Genomic DNA, 17,612 nt, shown 5'->3' with positions numbered 1-17,612 from the left:
AGTACAATTACATGGATGTGTAAACAGCATCATCCCAGTTACAAATTAAGGTGGATAAAGATAATCCATGAAAAAATATCTGAGTTTAAAAGCCAACTGAATAACAAATATTTAATTACAGTATTCACTTGCTTGACAAATCTAGCAGAATTATTTTGGAATCTGTTATTTCTTTCCTTCAAATACTTCATCAAATAGCAAAAGGAAGAAGGCCCCAGATCTTCTTAATTCTGTTAAAACACCCTTCTTAAGGTTCCTATTCCTAAAGATTAACTTTTATGTCATCATCCAAGACCCAATCAATACCGAAACTCCTTAAGATATATGGCCAAACACTGAAAGTAAAAGTACAATGCAAGATCACTTTGTTTCAATGTGAGAGTCACATACAAAACAATTAGAATTTTGAACCAAACCTGCAATGTAAAGATAATTCAAAGTTGGATCACCCTTGTAACATAAGGTCAACAGTAGAAAGAAACTTTTAAAAGTACCTTGGAGTTCCACAATTGCTTATGTAGAAACCTTAAGAGACCTTCCTCTTCCAATGATCCATATACACTTCCACTTAAAACCATCTCCAGCTAACCAAGTTCTATCATCTTCAAGCTCAGGTAATAGATTTTCAGGTTCACCCATTAACTGCAATAAATATGACACTTCCCTTAATTCTTGATCTTTTTAGTTTCTTGAGATATGTGAATCCCAATCCCCTTCCACATTGGCCATATTCCTTATTACACCCATTTTTTTTCTTAGAAATCTTTCATAAAATAGGAAACATAAGTTTCAGTTGTTGCTCCAACCCAAACATCACTCCAAAAATATATACTAACACCATTATTTAGTGTCGGTCTAGAGTTGGCAGTAACAAAAATTTTAGACTTCAATATACCCGTCCATAAACTGAAACAAACAAAATTAGTATAGTATAGCATATTCATTACCACCAAACTTCTGACAGATTATCCTTCTCCATAAAGCCTTTTTCTCCTCTCCATACCTCCAAATCCATTTTTAATGCAATACTTTATTAACTAACTTAAGCTTCTTGATCCTTATACCACCTTTATGCTTAGGAAGAGAAACATTGGACTAAGCCACCCAACTTCTCTTTTTTGAAGAATTAAAAGAACCCCATAAAAAAATTATCATTACTTTCTCCAAATTTTCAGCCATAGAAACTGTCAGTTGGAACATGGATAAATAATAGACAGGAAGACTGGCTAGCACACTCTTAATCATCATCAACCTTCCACCTTTAGAAAGATAAGTTCTTTTCCAAGAAGACAGATTCTGTTGAAACTTTTGAATCATATCGATCCAACTGCATTTTTAATCATAGAGGAAAGAATTTTGCGATTACAATAAATGAAAAGGGAAAAATTGGGTCACCTTGCCTTATTCCTTTCTGACTCCTAAACAAATATTTCACCTTTTAAAAAAACAACAAACCATGTTGAAGATTTAAACCTATTTTTTTAAAGCATATATAGAGAAAAAGAGAGAAATAAGAAGAGATGAGGGTTGTTTGATTTAACAAGTTTATAATTATCAGCTCTGATCTTTTTCTCTTAGTAAAAGGAAAAAATCATGCAGATCAGAAGGAGAGGGGAAACAAACCAACCCTCAAAAAAAACTCCATATATCTCCTGTGAAGATATAAACCACTTGATCCAACTTCTCCACTTGCAACCAAAGCCAAACTGAGCTACATTAATTTCAATACAATTCCAGTTAACATTATCAAAGGCTTTCTCAAATTCAATCTTACAAATAATACAGATTTCATGCGTTCTCAACCTTGAATCTATTAATTCCAAAAAAATCAAAATTCCATTATCAATATGCCTCTCATGCACAAAAGCTCCATGAAAATCTGAAATAATAGTTGGGAGGACTATCTCCATTCTCTGTGCAAGTAACTTAGCTACAATATTATAAACACTACTTATTAGACTTATTGGCCTAAAATTAGGCAAAGAAACAGCCAACTGCATTTAGGAATCAAGGTAATATTGGTGAAATTTATCCTCCAATATAGGACAGAAGTATCCTCAAACTCCTTAATCACCAACATCAAAATCATGTCTAACCACATCCCAAGAAACTTCATAGAAACCTATAGTGAATCTATCTGACCCCGAGATTTTATTAGCGCCAAAGTGGTCAATCACACTTTTAACTTCCTCAACAGTAAAATATTTTTCTAGATTGATACTCTCCATATTGGAAATAGACGGTAAAGATAAATTTCAAAAGGAGAGGGTACCAAATACACCACCAAATTTTTCGTTTTGATATGATTATGAACCTGTGTAGCACTTTTAACAATCAAAAGAACACAACTGCAGAAAAACCCTGGGACCTCATCCTGATTTAAACACTAAACTGTATTAAGCCGCTACAGACACTAGCTTATTACTTGGGAATGAAATGTAATTGAATCGAATCCACACTCCAAGCGATTCAATTACAGTCGCGCTCTTTACGTCTCTTGAACCTCGCAAGGCTCTAGGTAATTGATTTCCTTAAGAGATTTCATTTCCGCTTAAGAGTTGCTTCAACATAAGTGAAGACTTTTGATACCAATCTTCCTCTAACAGATATGGATATTTTATTTCCCTTTAGATCAAAGATCAGGGTTTGGAAATCTGTTTGCAATATACAAAGCTAGCAAACCTCAAAAATTCGGAAAACTTACACTCAGTTAGCCGAGAATGATGGATTCTTAACCACCTCTCATGAAAAATTGTGAACTCAATCAAGAATAGTTTTCAAATATCTATCTTGAGTAATCACAGAATCTGAAAAGAAGAGAATTTGTAATTCTATCTATCTTGCCTGAAAGAGGTTACGAGAACCACGGATAGACGAACTATCAAGGTAAAGATAGACGGACCTGGATTCACGAATCCCCAAGTGAAGTATTTAAGTCGTAGACCTATATATGTTTCTCTGAGGAAATCTAGGTCAATCGAGGATGACTCGGCAATCAACTACTCCCTCTGTTTCAAAAAGGCTGTCCGCTTTGACTTTGCCAAAATATTAAGGAGATCATAGTATTTTACTTGAGTACCCTTAGTTACTTACCTATTTTATATTAATAAAAATGCTAGCAGTAAAAACTACCTAAAATTGTTAGGAGGATTACAAATACAAAATATAAAAGGAAAATTAAATGATATTGAATTTATGGAGTATAAGCTTTACAAGGAATTTAATTTTTGAAGAAATATATATATTCTCTTAAAAGGAATGAAGGATATATTTGTTTCCTTAGTTATACAAATTTCTTTAATAATTTAGATCAGGTCCCGCTAAAAATGAATTATGAAAATAAAAAATTTAAGGGTATATATTAGAGAGTTCATTGGAAAAATATGACTATAAACAGAAACTGCACACAATTTTGAAACTGATGAAAATAGAATAGTTGACAGTCTTTCTGAAACGGAGGGAGTAAGATATAAAACTGTCGGGGATTGAGATATCCAGATGAATGAGTGTCTCTATGCATAAGAATATGTCTCTTGAACTATTAAAGACTAAGGGTTGCTTAAAATTCAAGAGAAGAGTGTGTTTGTTTTTTTGCTGACTCGGTGTCTAAATCTGACTCGACTCGATTCAGATGCCAGACCGTTTTTGTTTTTTTTTTGAGTCAAATCTGACTCAGACCCATTTGAGTTAAGGAATAAATTTCCTATGACTTATGGGATCAAGCCACTGACTCACATACTTTTGAGTAAGATTTGAACCAAAAAACAAACATATTAAGTTAGATCCAAACGTGCCAAGTGATATCAGTCGGATCCAGACGATTCAGATTCAAACGACACACTCAGATTCAAACGACACATATGAGTCAGAAAAAAACAAACATGGCGTAAGATAACTTGAGATTCAAACAAACATTTTCTTTGTTTAAATGAAAGTTTAATTATGGTTTCAAGTAATCTTGTGAGAAGTTTGTCTTTAAATCATATAGAATAATATACACAGTGGTCCGGGTACATGAACCGTGTATAGCGATAGTTTTTGGAAAATATGTTTTTCGAACTAATAAGCAATATCATGTTCATTTAAACACTTAAGAATTTAATACTGATGCACATACACAAAGTGTTTTAGTGGTCATAGATGTCTAAGAGGTGTTTATGAGAGTCATAGCAATGCTAAGCATATTTAAAAAATAAGTCTTTGAGCATCTGCTAAAATTCACTGGGGACCATTGGTGAAGCGATTAGTGAACCATTAGAAAATTTATGAGTCATGGGTCTACGATTCATAAACCGGGTTTGCCAATCGTTAGTGACTCGTGAACTCAGAGCTATACGGTTCGTGAACTGGTTTCGCCAACCGTTGACCTTTCACCAATTCCAGATCATCACGGTTCGTGACCCGGATTGCTGAACTGTCCCATTCTGAACTTAAGGTTTTTGAACTGGTTCAACAACCTTCCTGTATTCCAGAAACTCAGATATCTATGTGAAAAGGAGAGGGAACCAAGTACATTCGCCAATTTTTTTGTTCGACAACCCGTATAAACAAAACCTAATAAAATTGCAAGTAGACCAACTTAATGATCCTTGACAATATGTATATAGAGTTTATATCTCTATCTCTTCTCAATCACAAAGTCTAGATAATGGAGTCCATGAACCTGGTTGTTAAGAAGAGTACTTGGACAATCCCCAAAAATCAACATCCAAAATCAATCTAGTCGTATCCAAATAATCCAATCGAGATTCTTCCCAAGTATGAAACTTGTTATCTATTTTCCAAGATAAGAATTCTATAAGAACAAGTTTCGTAATCGATCAAAACTAATGTGGCTAAGATTGAATACGTACAACTTGCGCAAATCCAATTAAAACAATATAATGAGGAAAACGAAAAACACAAGACACCAGAAGTTTTGCTAATGAGGAAATTACAACTGCAGAAAAACCCCGTGAACTCGTCCAGACTTGAACACCAAACTGTATTAAGCCGCTACAGACACTAGCCTATTATCTTACTTCAAACTAGAATGTAGTTGAGACCGAATCTACCCTCCAAGCGATTCAGTTACAGACGCACTCCTTACGTCTCTTGAAACTCTCAAGGCTCTATGCAATTGATTCCCTTAACTGTCGTCCTTTACATTCTAAGAGTTGCTTCATCCAAAATGAAGACTTATGATGCCAATCTGCCTCTAACATATAAGCATATTTGGTTTCCCTTTATATCAAAGATGAAGGCTTGGAAATCTATTTGTAATAGACAAAGATAGCAAACCTCACAATTCGGGACACTTACACTCAGTTAGCTGAGAAGCATGGGTATTTAACCACCTCTCAAGAACAATCCCCAAGTGAAGTCGTTAAGTCCTAGACCTAATTACGTTTCTTAGAGAAACCTAGGTCAATAGAGGACGACTCTAGCTATCAACTAGAACACAAATGAGGGTTGCTTAGAATTTTGAACTAATCAAATAAGATAAGCTTTTAAATATCTATCTCGATTAATCACAGAGTCTGAGATGATGAAAACTTTGTTATTTCTATTTATCTTGCTTGAAAAAGATTACGTAAATATCGATAAATAGGAAAAGAAATATCAGGATTCACGAACTATCAAGGTCGAGAAAGTCGGACCCGGATTCACCAATCCCCAAGTGAAGTCGTTAAGTCCTAGACCTAATTACGTTTCTTAGAGAAACCTAGGTCAATAGAGGACGACTCTAGCTATCAACTAGAACACAAATGTGGGATTGAATTTCCCATTTGAAAGAGCATCTATATTTATTGATGTTCAAGATTGAGGGTTGCTTAGAATTTAAGCTAAGATAACTTGAGAATCAAGTTTCTCTGTTTGGATGAAACTCTAATTAGGGTTTCAAGTAACCGTGTGAGAATTAGTCTTGAGATTTAAATATAAGAATATACATAGTAGTCCGGTAATAGATACGTGTATAATGACCGTTTTTTGGCAAATATGCCTTATAAATTATAAGCAACTTGATGTTCATTTAAACACTTAAGAATTTAATCATGATCCACGTACACAAGTATTTTAGTGACCAACGGTATCTTAGTGGTGTTTATGAGAGTCATAACAATGCCAAGCATATTTAAATAATAAGTCTTTGGGCATCTTCTAAAGTTTTACTAGGACCGTTGGTGAAACGGTTCGTGAACGGTAAGGCATAGTTCACAATCCAGGGTGAAATGATTTGTGAACAGAGTTCGCCATCCATACTCGGATTGTGAGCTGGGTTCTCCAATTGTTATCCTTTATCACCAATAGTGAAAATTTATATCACCGTGAACTATCTCGTTCTGTACTTGCGGTTTGCGAACTGGTTCACCAAGCTTCCTTGTTTTTCAGAAACTCAAATATTAGGTTTATGAGATGGTTCGCCAACCTACCCTGATTCGAAATATCTGAAGTTATGAATTTTCTCTTTTAATGTTTGAAACATTCCCAAACAATAAAATCAATTGATCCACAAAATTAATTCTTAAACAATAAATTGTTTCAAACTAATATTGTTAAGGACCTTTGAACATCCAATACTTGAATCATATTCCGAGATGTTTAGCAAGACAAGCTTGACTCGAAATTTCTTATTTGCAATAAATCTACTAAAAGTCATATGGCATAATCTCAAATAGATAGAACGGTGATGCAATTGAGTAAATAGAATGATTCAGTCTTCACATATGTTGTTGATGAAGTTCTCCAAATCTCTTCATCGATCTTCAGTCTTCGAGGGTGATGTCTGATACTCAACTCATCTTATCAAAAATAAAATAAAATCAAATACCAACTTCTATACCTAGTATGAGACTTGACTTAGTATACTAGAAATCAAGATATAGTTTTGATCAATTAACACTGATAACAAGCTTGAGATATCAAAACTTGTGGGTTCAACGGAGCAGTGCTCTAACACTAAGGTTTACGAGATGGTTCACCAACCTACCCTGAGTCCAAAATACAGTAGTTCTGAATTTCTCACTTTAATGTTTTAAACCTTCCCATTTTCCTCAGATATAAATATCATTGCTTGAGAAACTTTCAAATGATCCAAAACATTAGTTCTTGAACAATAAATCTTTTCATACTAAGTTTCAAAAGGACCAGTGAACATCCATTGCTTAGAAGTCATGCGACATAGTCTCATATAGATAGAATGGAAAAGCTTGTGAGTAAATAAAATGGTTCAGTCTTCACATATCTTGTTGATAAAGTTCTTCAAATATCTTCGTCGATCTTCAGTCTTCGAGGGTGATGTCTAATACTCAACTACCAACTTTTATACCTATTCCGAGACTTGACTTGGTGAACTAGAAATCAACATATAGTTTTGTTCATCTAAAATTGATAACAAGTTTGAGATAGCAAAACTTGCGAGTTCGACCGAAAAGTGCTCTAACAAAACTATCGAAATCACTCCTAATTTTATACTCCTCAGAAACAAATTAGAAAAGAAAGACTTGGACTTTTCAGCAGTTCTCTTTTTATCGTAAAACAAAGCATTCAATTCCAAGGAAGTTGATATTGTTTACCTTGTATTTGAAAGAAGCCAATTGGTGAAGCAGTTTGGAATTCTTCTCAGTATCCGTCATTCATTTCTCTTTAGCTCTTTGAGCAGTTCTCCTTGTCATATTAAGAGATACAGTTGCACGAGTAATGTTCGCCTATCTATCCACAATATCATCATCAGACAGTTGGGAAAATTCCTCAGGGCTATCCAAAATATATATAGTTAATTCCAAATTATCAAGTTGAGCTTGCACATTGCCAAAAGTGGCGCTTTGCCAATTCTTAATAAAAGATTTAAGACCTTGAAGCCTCTTTGCAAATATGTAACTTGACCCTGAAAAAGTCAAGTTGCTCCACCAGACCTTCAAATTATTAAGAAAATCTGGATAATGGATAATAAAGTTAAATTGGTGGATTATACACATGCATGTATACTAATGCTAAAGGAGGAAACTCAAAAGATCATGCACTGACTTTACACCATGTTCTTCATGGATACGAAGAACATGACTAAAACTGGTCCATATGGTAGATCTGCATCCACTGAAACTAGGTGCTTTTCAGAAATTTTTTCAGAAATTTTGATTTGCAAAAATCCAGTTTAATCGTATAAAACAATGAAATAGTGATATTAATTCATAATGTGTTATCTTAAAGAGGAAAAGCTTTTGCTCTAGCAGCGCTAGATCATATTTGATCTAGCAGCACAATAGTTGCTAGATCATATTTGATCTAGCAGTACAATAGTTGGGTATATGGCATTTTGTGATGTCATTTAACCCATGTTTAATCACAGTTATATGTGAACATTTTTCCGTATTTTTAATAATCTCCCGATTTTTTAACTGTTGTATGTTAGAGTCTAACTGTTTTACAGAATCTATTTTTGCTCGTTTTATTTTTCTTCTACCTCCTTTCGTTCTTTAAATAGGTATGTAAACCCATAGTTCCTTAATCCACATGAATATTTCATTGAATTAGACTGCACCCGGTTGAAAACATGTGCAAATCATTACTAAGCTAACAAGTAAATAGATGCAATAAGTGAACGGCTTTGTCTCCGCACTTGTGATTACAATCGTTCCTAGTCTTGATATATACCCTTTCAGTACTACTGTATACAGTATGAAATTTGGAAGGTAGCAAACAACTGACAATTAATTATTATCAAGGAAAATTTCAATCTTGTTGATTATCATAAAACAAAACATGATAATACTCTTGTACCACTAACAACACTATAAAGAGGGTTTAAAGTCGACAAGTCGTCATGTTTTGATAATCAAACCAAACTAAAGCTTTAACGATCAAACTGCCTTGGTTATGATTATTGTTTTCTTTAATTTCCATTAGTGTGTACAGTGTGTTACTCTCAATTTTCGCAAATTGATTAGAAAAAATTTGCTCTAAACGAAGATAAAAATTTTAGATGCAATATACTCTTCTGGAAAAAATTTGCTAAAAATATCCTAAATATTCTTGGCAGCTAAACGTTCGTTTAGCTTAACTCTAGTTAACCAATGAAATTAGATGACAACGCAAAATGCCACATGCCTAGCAATTGTGCTGCTAGATCAAATATGATCTAGCGGCTAGCGCTGCTCCTTAAATAGAACGGCTGAAGTTAGAAAAAAAGATGACATTTTGACATTTTTAGGATTTGGAAAGATTCAATGGAAATAAAATGTCCTTTTGTTGTTTAGTGTTTTTGAATTTTCTATTCATATATTATTAGAGTTAGGATTTAGTATTTTTTGCTCAATTTAAGCACCCCATATCCTAATTTTAGAATGTGAACAAAATTGGAGAGTAAGTCTTATGGTGGAATCCAAACTATTCTAAGTGTGTAAAAATCATGGAATATCAAGTTTAGTGGCTTCCAAGTTGGGGTCTTCCACAGAAAATCCAAGCAAGGTTCCACGGTTTTATGGAAGGGTTCGTGGAATCCATCTGAACACCAATAAGAATTGCGTTTTTTTTTATCTGTAGATTTAAAATGAGTTGTTGAAATCTAACGGCTAAAAAAAAAGTTTCATTCTTAATTGCGTTTTTTTTAGCTCCATTCTTAATTACGTTTTTTTACCTCCGTTAAGAATAACGTTTCTACTATTCCACCATTACATTTACGCTTTTATGTACAGTTCCAAGTGCTGAGGTGGCGTGGAAGATGGATGGATTTCACCATAAATAGGTCATTCTTTTGATATGCCTCGAACGTACAAGCATAAACAAGTAGGTCATTCTTTTGATATGCCTCGAACTAATAAGCACTAAAATCAACATAAAAACCAGAATCATCCAAGCCACTGTGCATACAAATGAAACCTCAAAAACTGACTAAAAACGAAAACCAAAAACCCAATAATAAAGAAAAGGAAATTCTATCTAAACTTAGAACACTTCTAAACCATACAAGACCCCAGCATGTCTTTCAGGACCATCTTTAGCAAAATAGAGCTGTTTAATTTTCTGAAATGCATGGCACGTCAACAAACTATCTGAACCCGCTTGATGACATTTTCCAACAGCCCGATCAACTTCCAAAGCCATGGCAACTCTGTCCAACCCACCGTAAAGGCTTTCGCAAAACTTGATCAAATATTTCACATCGTAAACTTGTTTTCCGAAGAAAATTCGAAGAAGATTCAGAAACTCGCCGATATCGGCAGGCAAATTTTTACGCGTCAATATCTTAACCAGGTACCCAAAGTCGTATGCACTGTGAAACGTTACCCAACTCACAGAGTCATTACATACCAATCCAGATGACATTACTAACTCAGCAAATTTTGCTGAGTCAATCCCTTCTTCAACATTCTTCTCAAAATCAATCCCTTGCTGTTTCAATAATCTAATTGAATCTGGTGCATGTAAATCTTTGGTCACATCGAAATCTCTGAAATTAAACTCCCAGATATATCGATTTCCTGAGCCAAGATCTGGTAAATTACCTTCAGAATCACAGATAGTGAGACCAACTTGTATAAGATTTAAAGAATCAACATTCGTTTTCAGAGTATGGTAATGATCAGATGGTCGGTGTTTATGTAAGTGAGGCTTCTCCGTATCTCCAATATTTGGGCGATATACGATTCCAGGAAATTCGGTATCCATGGAGATCACCGGATATCGATCGATTACTTCTCGAATGATTTTCACTTCGGAAGCAAGATTTCTCCTCCATACTTCACGAATCACAATAGGTTTCTGATTGAATTCTTTCTTCCCTGGCATGATCTCGACAGTAATAGAATTTAAAGAATAATCTGTTTCTCCCACAAAACCCTGCTAGATCAAATCGATTCTCCGAAAACTCTTTTTCCAGTTTTGTTGTTTAGGGTGAATGAACGAGTGTTGGGATTTCGAAGATCGATTTTGATCCAACTTGGGTTTAAGACTTATAGCACTATCTAGGGTTACAGATAAAGTGGCGAAAATTGGGATAGGTGGGGGTGGTGGGTGGGGCACTCTATAGCTACGTGGTGGGGTTGATTAGTAATGCTTTTAAATGTTGGGGTCCGTAATAAATAACGACTGAACAGTTTTAACGTCGATTATGACTTTTATGAGATATATTTTTGTGGGTAGAATTTAGAAGCCGACTCGCAGGATTGCATGATACCGTGGACGCATAATAATAGACCGGTGCCCATCGATTCGATGGTGGCTAGCATTAGAATACTAGGGAGGTATCAAGCACCCAAATTAATTCCTTTACTGTTTAGTTTTGGAACCGAAGGTACCTATCGCCTTTCGATGTTCGTTCACCTGACTATAGCGGATTCAACTTTGAGAAAAAGAATACACCCGGCGGAACAACTTGCAGATTGTGAACACACCCATCCTTAAATGGTAACAGAAGTGTTTCGAGATCTTATCCTTCGGAAAATTTTAATTGAAACCAACTTGCTTGGGACACTATCCGTCTCACCTATTTTTTCTACTCATTAGGAAATCATTACTGACTAGGTTTATCCCTCAGCAGAAAGTTACCATCTTCTACAGCTGCAATTTTGAGACGTTTGTTCTCATGTTTCACCATCCTTAATAGGGTCGAAGTTCAGGCTTGAACAGTTAAATTTTCATATGGTAAAGCTTCAAGAGTGAATCAAGTCGTAGAAAAAAAAAATTAAACTTTTTGCAAGTACTACATTGAATCTCTTTCTTCTGAATCAGATAAGCATCTAGAACGAACGAATGATACAGTGAAACAGTGACCCCGCATAGGAGAGAACAATCCCTAAGGTTGTCACAACAACAACTACAATAGTAGTTGCACAAGCAATCAACAATGTGACAGAAACATTATAATAGGTGTAATTTTCATTGATCAATCAGCAATAGTTTCACGAGAGAAAGAAAAGAACAAAGGGGCACTCAAATATGAAATAGGGAAAGCTGAAACAAGCCCCAAGGAGGGATCCTTTTTAACTTTCACTAGGACCCAACACAGTGTTTGTTATAAACAACATTACATTGGGTGTATATATATATATATATATATATATGCGATTAAACAGTCTATACTATTAATTCATCTAATATATCATATATCTTATATAATCGTCCACTTCGACTCCAACTAAAAGAATGTACCTTCTGGAGGTTGGACAAGTTTCCGGTTGTGGGGTGCAGCCATCTCTTTCTTCAACTGTGTCAGTATGTCTTCCATCGTGTAGTCTCTTTGCCAATTCGACAGCATTCCGAACTTCTTAGGTTCTACCTATATAGATGCCAATTGGATACACGATAAAACCTTTTAAAAATCAGACATCAATTATCATATGGAGTTTCAGGTTAATAGTTAAAACATGTATACATGGATCAGAAATTTAGGATCGTTAATCATACCACTCCAGTTTCGTGGTTGACAGAAGTCATGTTGACCCTTGAGTGGAAACGGACACTTGGAGGCTTTTCTGGATAATCTTTGTCGCAGAACAGCTTCAACTGATATATGCGACCTTCATGCACCGACTGAGACACGGTATTAAATATGCTTGTAAGCCATTTAGCTGATCAAACATCAATTACAGGAAATTTAACATGCACTGATATTATCACCTTGATACACTGCTAATAACTTAGTTTTAGATGGAAATACTGCCAATACCTAACCGAACATGAAACAATCAAAGAAATACCTAACTCTATTCAATTCTTGGTGGGTCGAGAAATATGCAGTGGTTGTCTGGTCGAGAGGACTTAGAGAGCACAAAGGGGAAGAAAAAAAAGTTGAAATCGTAATAAGTTAATTTGGGAAATTAACAAAAGAGGCTCACATTATGAGGTCCAATAATAGTTCCAGTCCAAGATCTCATATATATGTCATCTCCATCATCCATCCCATAACTAACAGTGCCATCTCCAATACCCTTCTCTCCACGTTCGAGCTCCTCTAGTAATCTAAAGTTTCTTGGAACTGCAAAACAACACAAAGTCATGGAGAGACCTAAGACAACAAGTTCATCTAATGAAAACAGAACCCATTTGCAAACGCAAATATGAAAGAAAGCACAATTAGATATAATTCAAAAAAAAATGATAGAACAATGACATATGAAGAATAAAGCAATTAGAACTGATTGTATTCCAGGGGAGCTATCAATGCTGCCTTCATATATCACAAAGACAAATATAAGTTTATTAAGATGGTTCATTAATGTGCCCAAAACATCGTCAACGGCAATAACATGGCAACAGATGATGAGAAATAAGACGTCTACATATACACGAACAGCATACAAATTAGGTCCAAATAAACCCACCAACATACAACAGAACCTACATAATCCTCTTCAAACAGTCGAAGATCTTTTAACGATCAATCTGAAATTCTGAATGATACAAAACCTTTTAACCAGAAGCATATCATATTGAGCTTATGAAAATAAAATTTGAGTCATAATACACAATACAGATGACTATACATACTTTCTACTGGACTTGAAGAAGATTGTCTTTCACTGTTCTATCACACTTTACCATTTGGCATGTACACATAAAATTCTCATATATAATACTGAAGTCTAGGACCATAGATGGTTTTTGCACAAAAGCATAACAATCTTATTCTCCAGATTAAGACCTGATGTATTCCCAATCAAATTCATCAACTATAACCTGACTTCAATTGATAAAACAAACAAGACTCATCTTAAAAAGTAATTCATCGTTACCGAAACTACAGATATTTCCAATAAGAAATCCAAAAACAGAATTAAGAAAATCAATAGCCATCACTAGTAATCGTTAACCTCATGATTCGATTTCATAGACATAAAGTAAATAAAAAGCTAAGTTTATTGGGGATTTCTGTAGTCATCATACCCACAATACTCGATCCTCCAGAGCCAATAGTCATTGATGGGAGCTGAGATGATAAGAGAGAATTTTGGTGAGATCTGAACGAGTCTTCTTGCAAGTGTATTTAGAAAGGAAAGAGGAGAATCTGATGAGAGAGAAAGGGGTGAGAATCCAAAACTACGAATAAAAAGAGTGATGGGTTTTCGAGGGAATAAAGTTTTTTTCTTTTTGATGTTGGATAAGTTTGGTCCTTCCCCTGAGTGTGTAGGTCCATCCCAACGAAAGCTGTTTCTGGGACGGTAGATTTTTCCTTCAGTGGTGCAGATTGATTCAAATGTCTACCTTTCCACCCTCGGATAGCACGTATCGAGCCCGATGATCCTCGTGATCCCTCCCACTGTGGAGGTTGGATTTGAACCCCGCATGAGCATCTCCAACCGAGGGTGAATACTTATATTTTTTTAGTGACATATTGGATTTTAGATCCCCGTTTGATATAAATCCATCTCCAATAGTAGGATCTTACAAACTAGGAGAGACCAATTACTAAATATGAAGATGTTCAAGAAAGTGTTATCTAGATCTCCAGCTCCACCTCCACGTCATATTTTATACTGTTTTTAAAAAAATATTCTCTAATGTTGGAGATGGTTTTTTTAGATATGGGGTCCTATATTTACTCTATGTGTAGACCCCATAAATAAAAGAACTAAATAAAAAAGACACATAGGATTTTTTCCATCTTCTGTTGAAGATGCTCTAAGTGCAGAATTCATTTCAATTATCAAAAAAATTCTTATCTTATATATATATATATATATATATATATATATATATATATATGTATATATATAAGGGACAATGGTGTTTTGCTATATCGACGGTTATCTACAATTTGGACACATAAATAATGGTCGTGATCGCGCTACAAGGTGATCGATAGTTCGGACACATAAAGAACGGTGGTGATCGAGTTACAAATTCTGACGCTCCAATCCCTAATATTATAACCCGCGTTCTTTCCCGTAACCATTAATTCTTATAGACAACTTCAAGCGTTTACAGTTTTACTCCGATTTAAGCGTTAGCCTTGGGCTCACCCTCCCCCAATCTCTTTCCACGCGTTACTCTCAAAACTGTTTCATTTCTCTTAATGAAGCTAAAGAAAAACGCACAGAAAGATCTCAACTCTAAGGTTCTGAGGTTCTCATGTCTTTCTCCCAATTTTGTCGAGCAGAAATTACAGTGTCGGTATGTTCACTCAACCCACTCTTCTTCTCCGTTAGGAACTCAAACTAGGGTTAGTATTTTGATCTCTATTAACTAACCAATTTTTCTATGAGGTTTAGTTTGTGAACTGGGGTAATTAGTAATAGAGTTTCGCGGTTCTGATTTGATGAATACTATTTTGTTGCAGGTTGCGGTTCTCTTCGCGTCATTGAAATTGGTATGCATCGATTGTCTTCTAATTTCAAATCTAGAATTTCTAATTCTACTGCAGTCTATTATCACTTGTAATACCCAGTAACCGTCATGATGGATTTTATTTTATTGATATTTTGGAACTTAAATTTGTCATTTTAAGCCACACATACTGAAAAGAAAATGATGAGAAGCTCAAATGAAATACAAATATCAGGTAGTCAAAACATTTCACCATATAAAGGATCCTTCATGATCACATAATCTAGCTTCTATAAAAGACGTGGAGACTGGAAAACCAAAGAGAATATGGGAGATACAATCAAGCACTGAGATTGTATAATCCTAACTTACTTTTCGTCCAACAGTATAAAAGATCAATATTCGGGATCAGGCTATGGTTTCCAACCTTCCTTGCACCTCTTTCTTCTCGGAAGGTGCGAAATCTAGAGTTTTACAAACAAATGAAACAAATTCCACCCATAATTAAATAAGAAAAACCTAGAATCAGAAATCCTAGATTTGAAACTAAAAGACAATCGATGCATACCAATTTCACTGACGCAAAGGGAACCGCAACCTGCAACAAAATAGTATTCATCAAATCAGAACCGCGAAACTCTATTACTAATTACCCAAGTTCACAAACTAAACCTCATAGAAAAATTGGCTAGTTAATAGAGATCAAAATAGTAACCCTAGTTTGAGTTCCTAACGGAGAAGGAGAGTGGGTTGAGTGAACATACCGACACTGTAATTTCTGCTCGACAAAATTGGGAGAAAGACATGAGAACCTCAGAACCTTGAGTTGAGATCTTTCTGTGCGTTTTTCTTTAGCTTCATTAAGAGAAATGAAACAGTTTTGAGAGTAACGCGTGGAAAGGGATTGGGGGAGGGTGAGCCCAAGGCTAACGCTTAAATCGGAGTAAAACTGTAAACGCTTGAAGATGTCTATAAGAATTAATGGTTACGAGAAAGAACGCGGGTTATAGGATTTGGGATTGGAGCGTCAGAATTTGAACTCGATCACCACCGTTCTTTATGTGTCCGAACTATCGATCACCTTGTAGCGCGATCACGACCATTATTTATGTGTCCAATTGTAGATAACTGTCGATATAGCAAAACACCATTGTCCCTTATAATATTTCTGATTTGATGAATACTATTTTGTTGCAGGTTGCGGTTCTCTTTGCGTCAGTGAAACTGGTATGCATCGATTGTCTTCTAATTTCAAATCTAGGATTTCTGATTCTACTGCAGTCTATTATCACTTGTAATACCCAGTAACCGTCATGATGGCTTTTATTTTATTGATATTTTGGAACTTAAATTTGTCATTTTAAGCCACACATACTGAAAAGAAAATGATGAGAAGCTCAAATGAAATACAAATATCAGGTAGTCAAAACATTTCACCATATAAAGGATCCTTCATGGTCACATAATCTAGCTTCTATAAAAGACGTGGAGACTGGAAAACCAAAGAGAATATGGAAGATACAATCAAGCACTGAGATTGTATAATCCTAACTTACTTTTCGTCCAACAGTATAAAAGATCAATATTCGGGATCAGGCTATGGTTTCCAACTTTCCTTGCACCTCTTTCTTCTCGGAAGGTGCGGAATCTAGAGTTTTACAAACAAATGAAACAAATACCACCCATAATTAAATAAGAAAAACCTAGAATCATAAATCCTAGATTTGAAATTAAAACACAATCGATGCATACCAATTTCACTGACGCAAAGAGAACCGCAACCTGCAACAAAATAGTATTCATCAAATCAGAAATATTATAAGGGACAATGGTGTTTTGCTATATCGACGGTTATCTACAATTGGACACATAAATAATGGTCGTTATCGCGCTACAAGGTGATCGATAGTTCGGACACATAAAGAACGGTGGTGATCGAGTTCAAATTCTGACGCTCCAATCCCAAATCTTATAACACGCGTTCTTTCCCGTAACCATTAATTCTTATAGACAGCTTCAAGCGCTTACAGTTTTACTCCGATTTAAGCGTTAGCCTTGGGCTCACCCTCCCCCAATCTCTTTCCACGCGTTACTCTCAAAACTGTTTCACTTCTCTTAGCTCATTTCATGTTTTTTTCTTTGGTAGATTGTTCCTTCTTTTTTTCCCTAGGTTATTAGTTCAGCAGATTTACTCTTTTTATGGTTTATGTGAGTTCCTATTATGGTTTATGGTTTAGGTCTTTCTAATAAAAAAAATTTCTTTGAAACATGTATTCTATAAAAAGGAACTATATTGTTATTACACGAGGGAACTCGATGCTCATAGTCACTCAAGAGAATCTGATTAATTAAAGGTGGGATTGCCTGGT

General features: G+C 35.1%; 2 protein-coding genes across 2 annotated transcripts; both read right to left on the bottom strand.

Moving 5' to 3' along the window:
* Positions 1 to 9,763: 9,763 nt before the first annotated feature.
* On the bottom strand, positions 9,764 to 10,938 carry LOC113322039 (probable CCR4-associated factor 1 homolog 11). The gene has a single exon (XM_026570048.1). It carries the CDS (start codon positions 10,765 to 10,767, stop codon positions 9,925 to 9,927), a length of 843 nt encoding a protein of 280 aa, XP_026425833.1. The 5' UTR covers positions 10,768 to 10,938; the 3' UTR covers positions 9,764 to 9,924.
* Positions 10,939 to 11,827: 889 nt separating this feature from the next.
* LOC113322040 (ubiquitin-conjugating enzyme E2 variant 1D) lies at positions 11,828 to 14,025 on the bottom strand. Its single transcript, XM_026570049.1, has 4 exons — positions 13,864 to 14,025; positions 12,816 to 12,955; positions 12,385 to 12,510; positions 11,828 to 12,256 (listed from the first exon to the last, which is right to left on the bottom strand). The coding sequence occupies exons 1-4, from the start codon at positions 13,895 to 13,897 to the stop codon at positions 12,116 to 12,118; spliced, it is 441 nt and encodes a 146-aa protein (XP_026425834.1). The 5' UTR covers positions 13,898 to 14,025; the 3' UTR covers positions 11,828 to 12,115.
* Positions 14,026 to 17,612: the final 3,587 nt, after the last annotated feature.

The sequence above is a fragment of the Papaver somniferum genome, chromosome 11 (genome assembly GCF_003573695.1).
Source record: "Papaver somniferum cultivar HN1 chromosome 11, ASM357369v1, whole genome shotgun sequence".
Lineage (NCBI taxonomy): Eukaryota > Viridiplantae > Streptophyta > Magnoliopsida > Ranunculales > Papaveraceae > Papaver > Papaver somniferum.
This window is presented reverse-complemented; position numbering and strand designations above follow the sequence as displayed.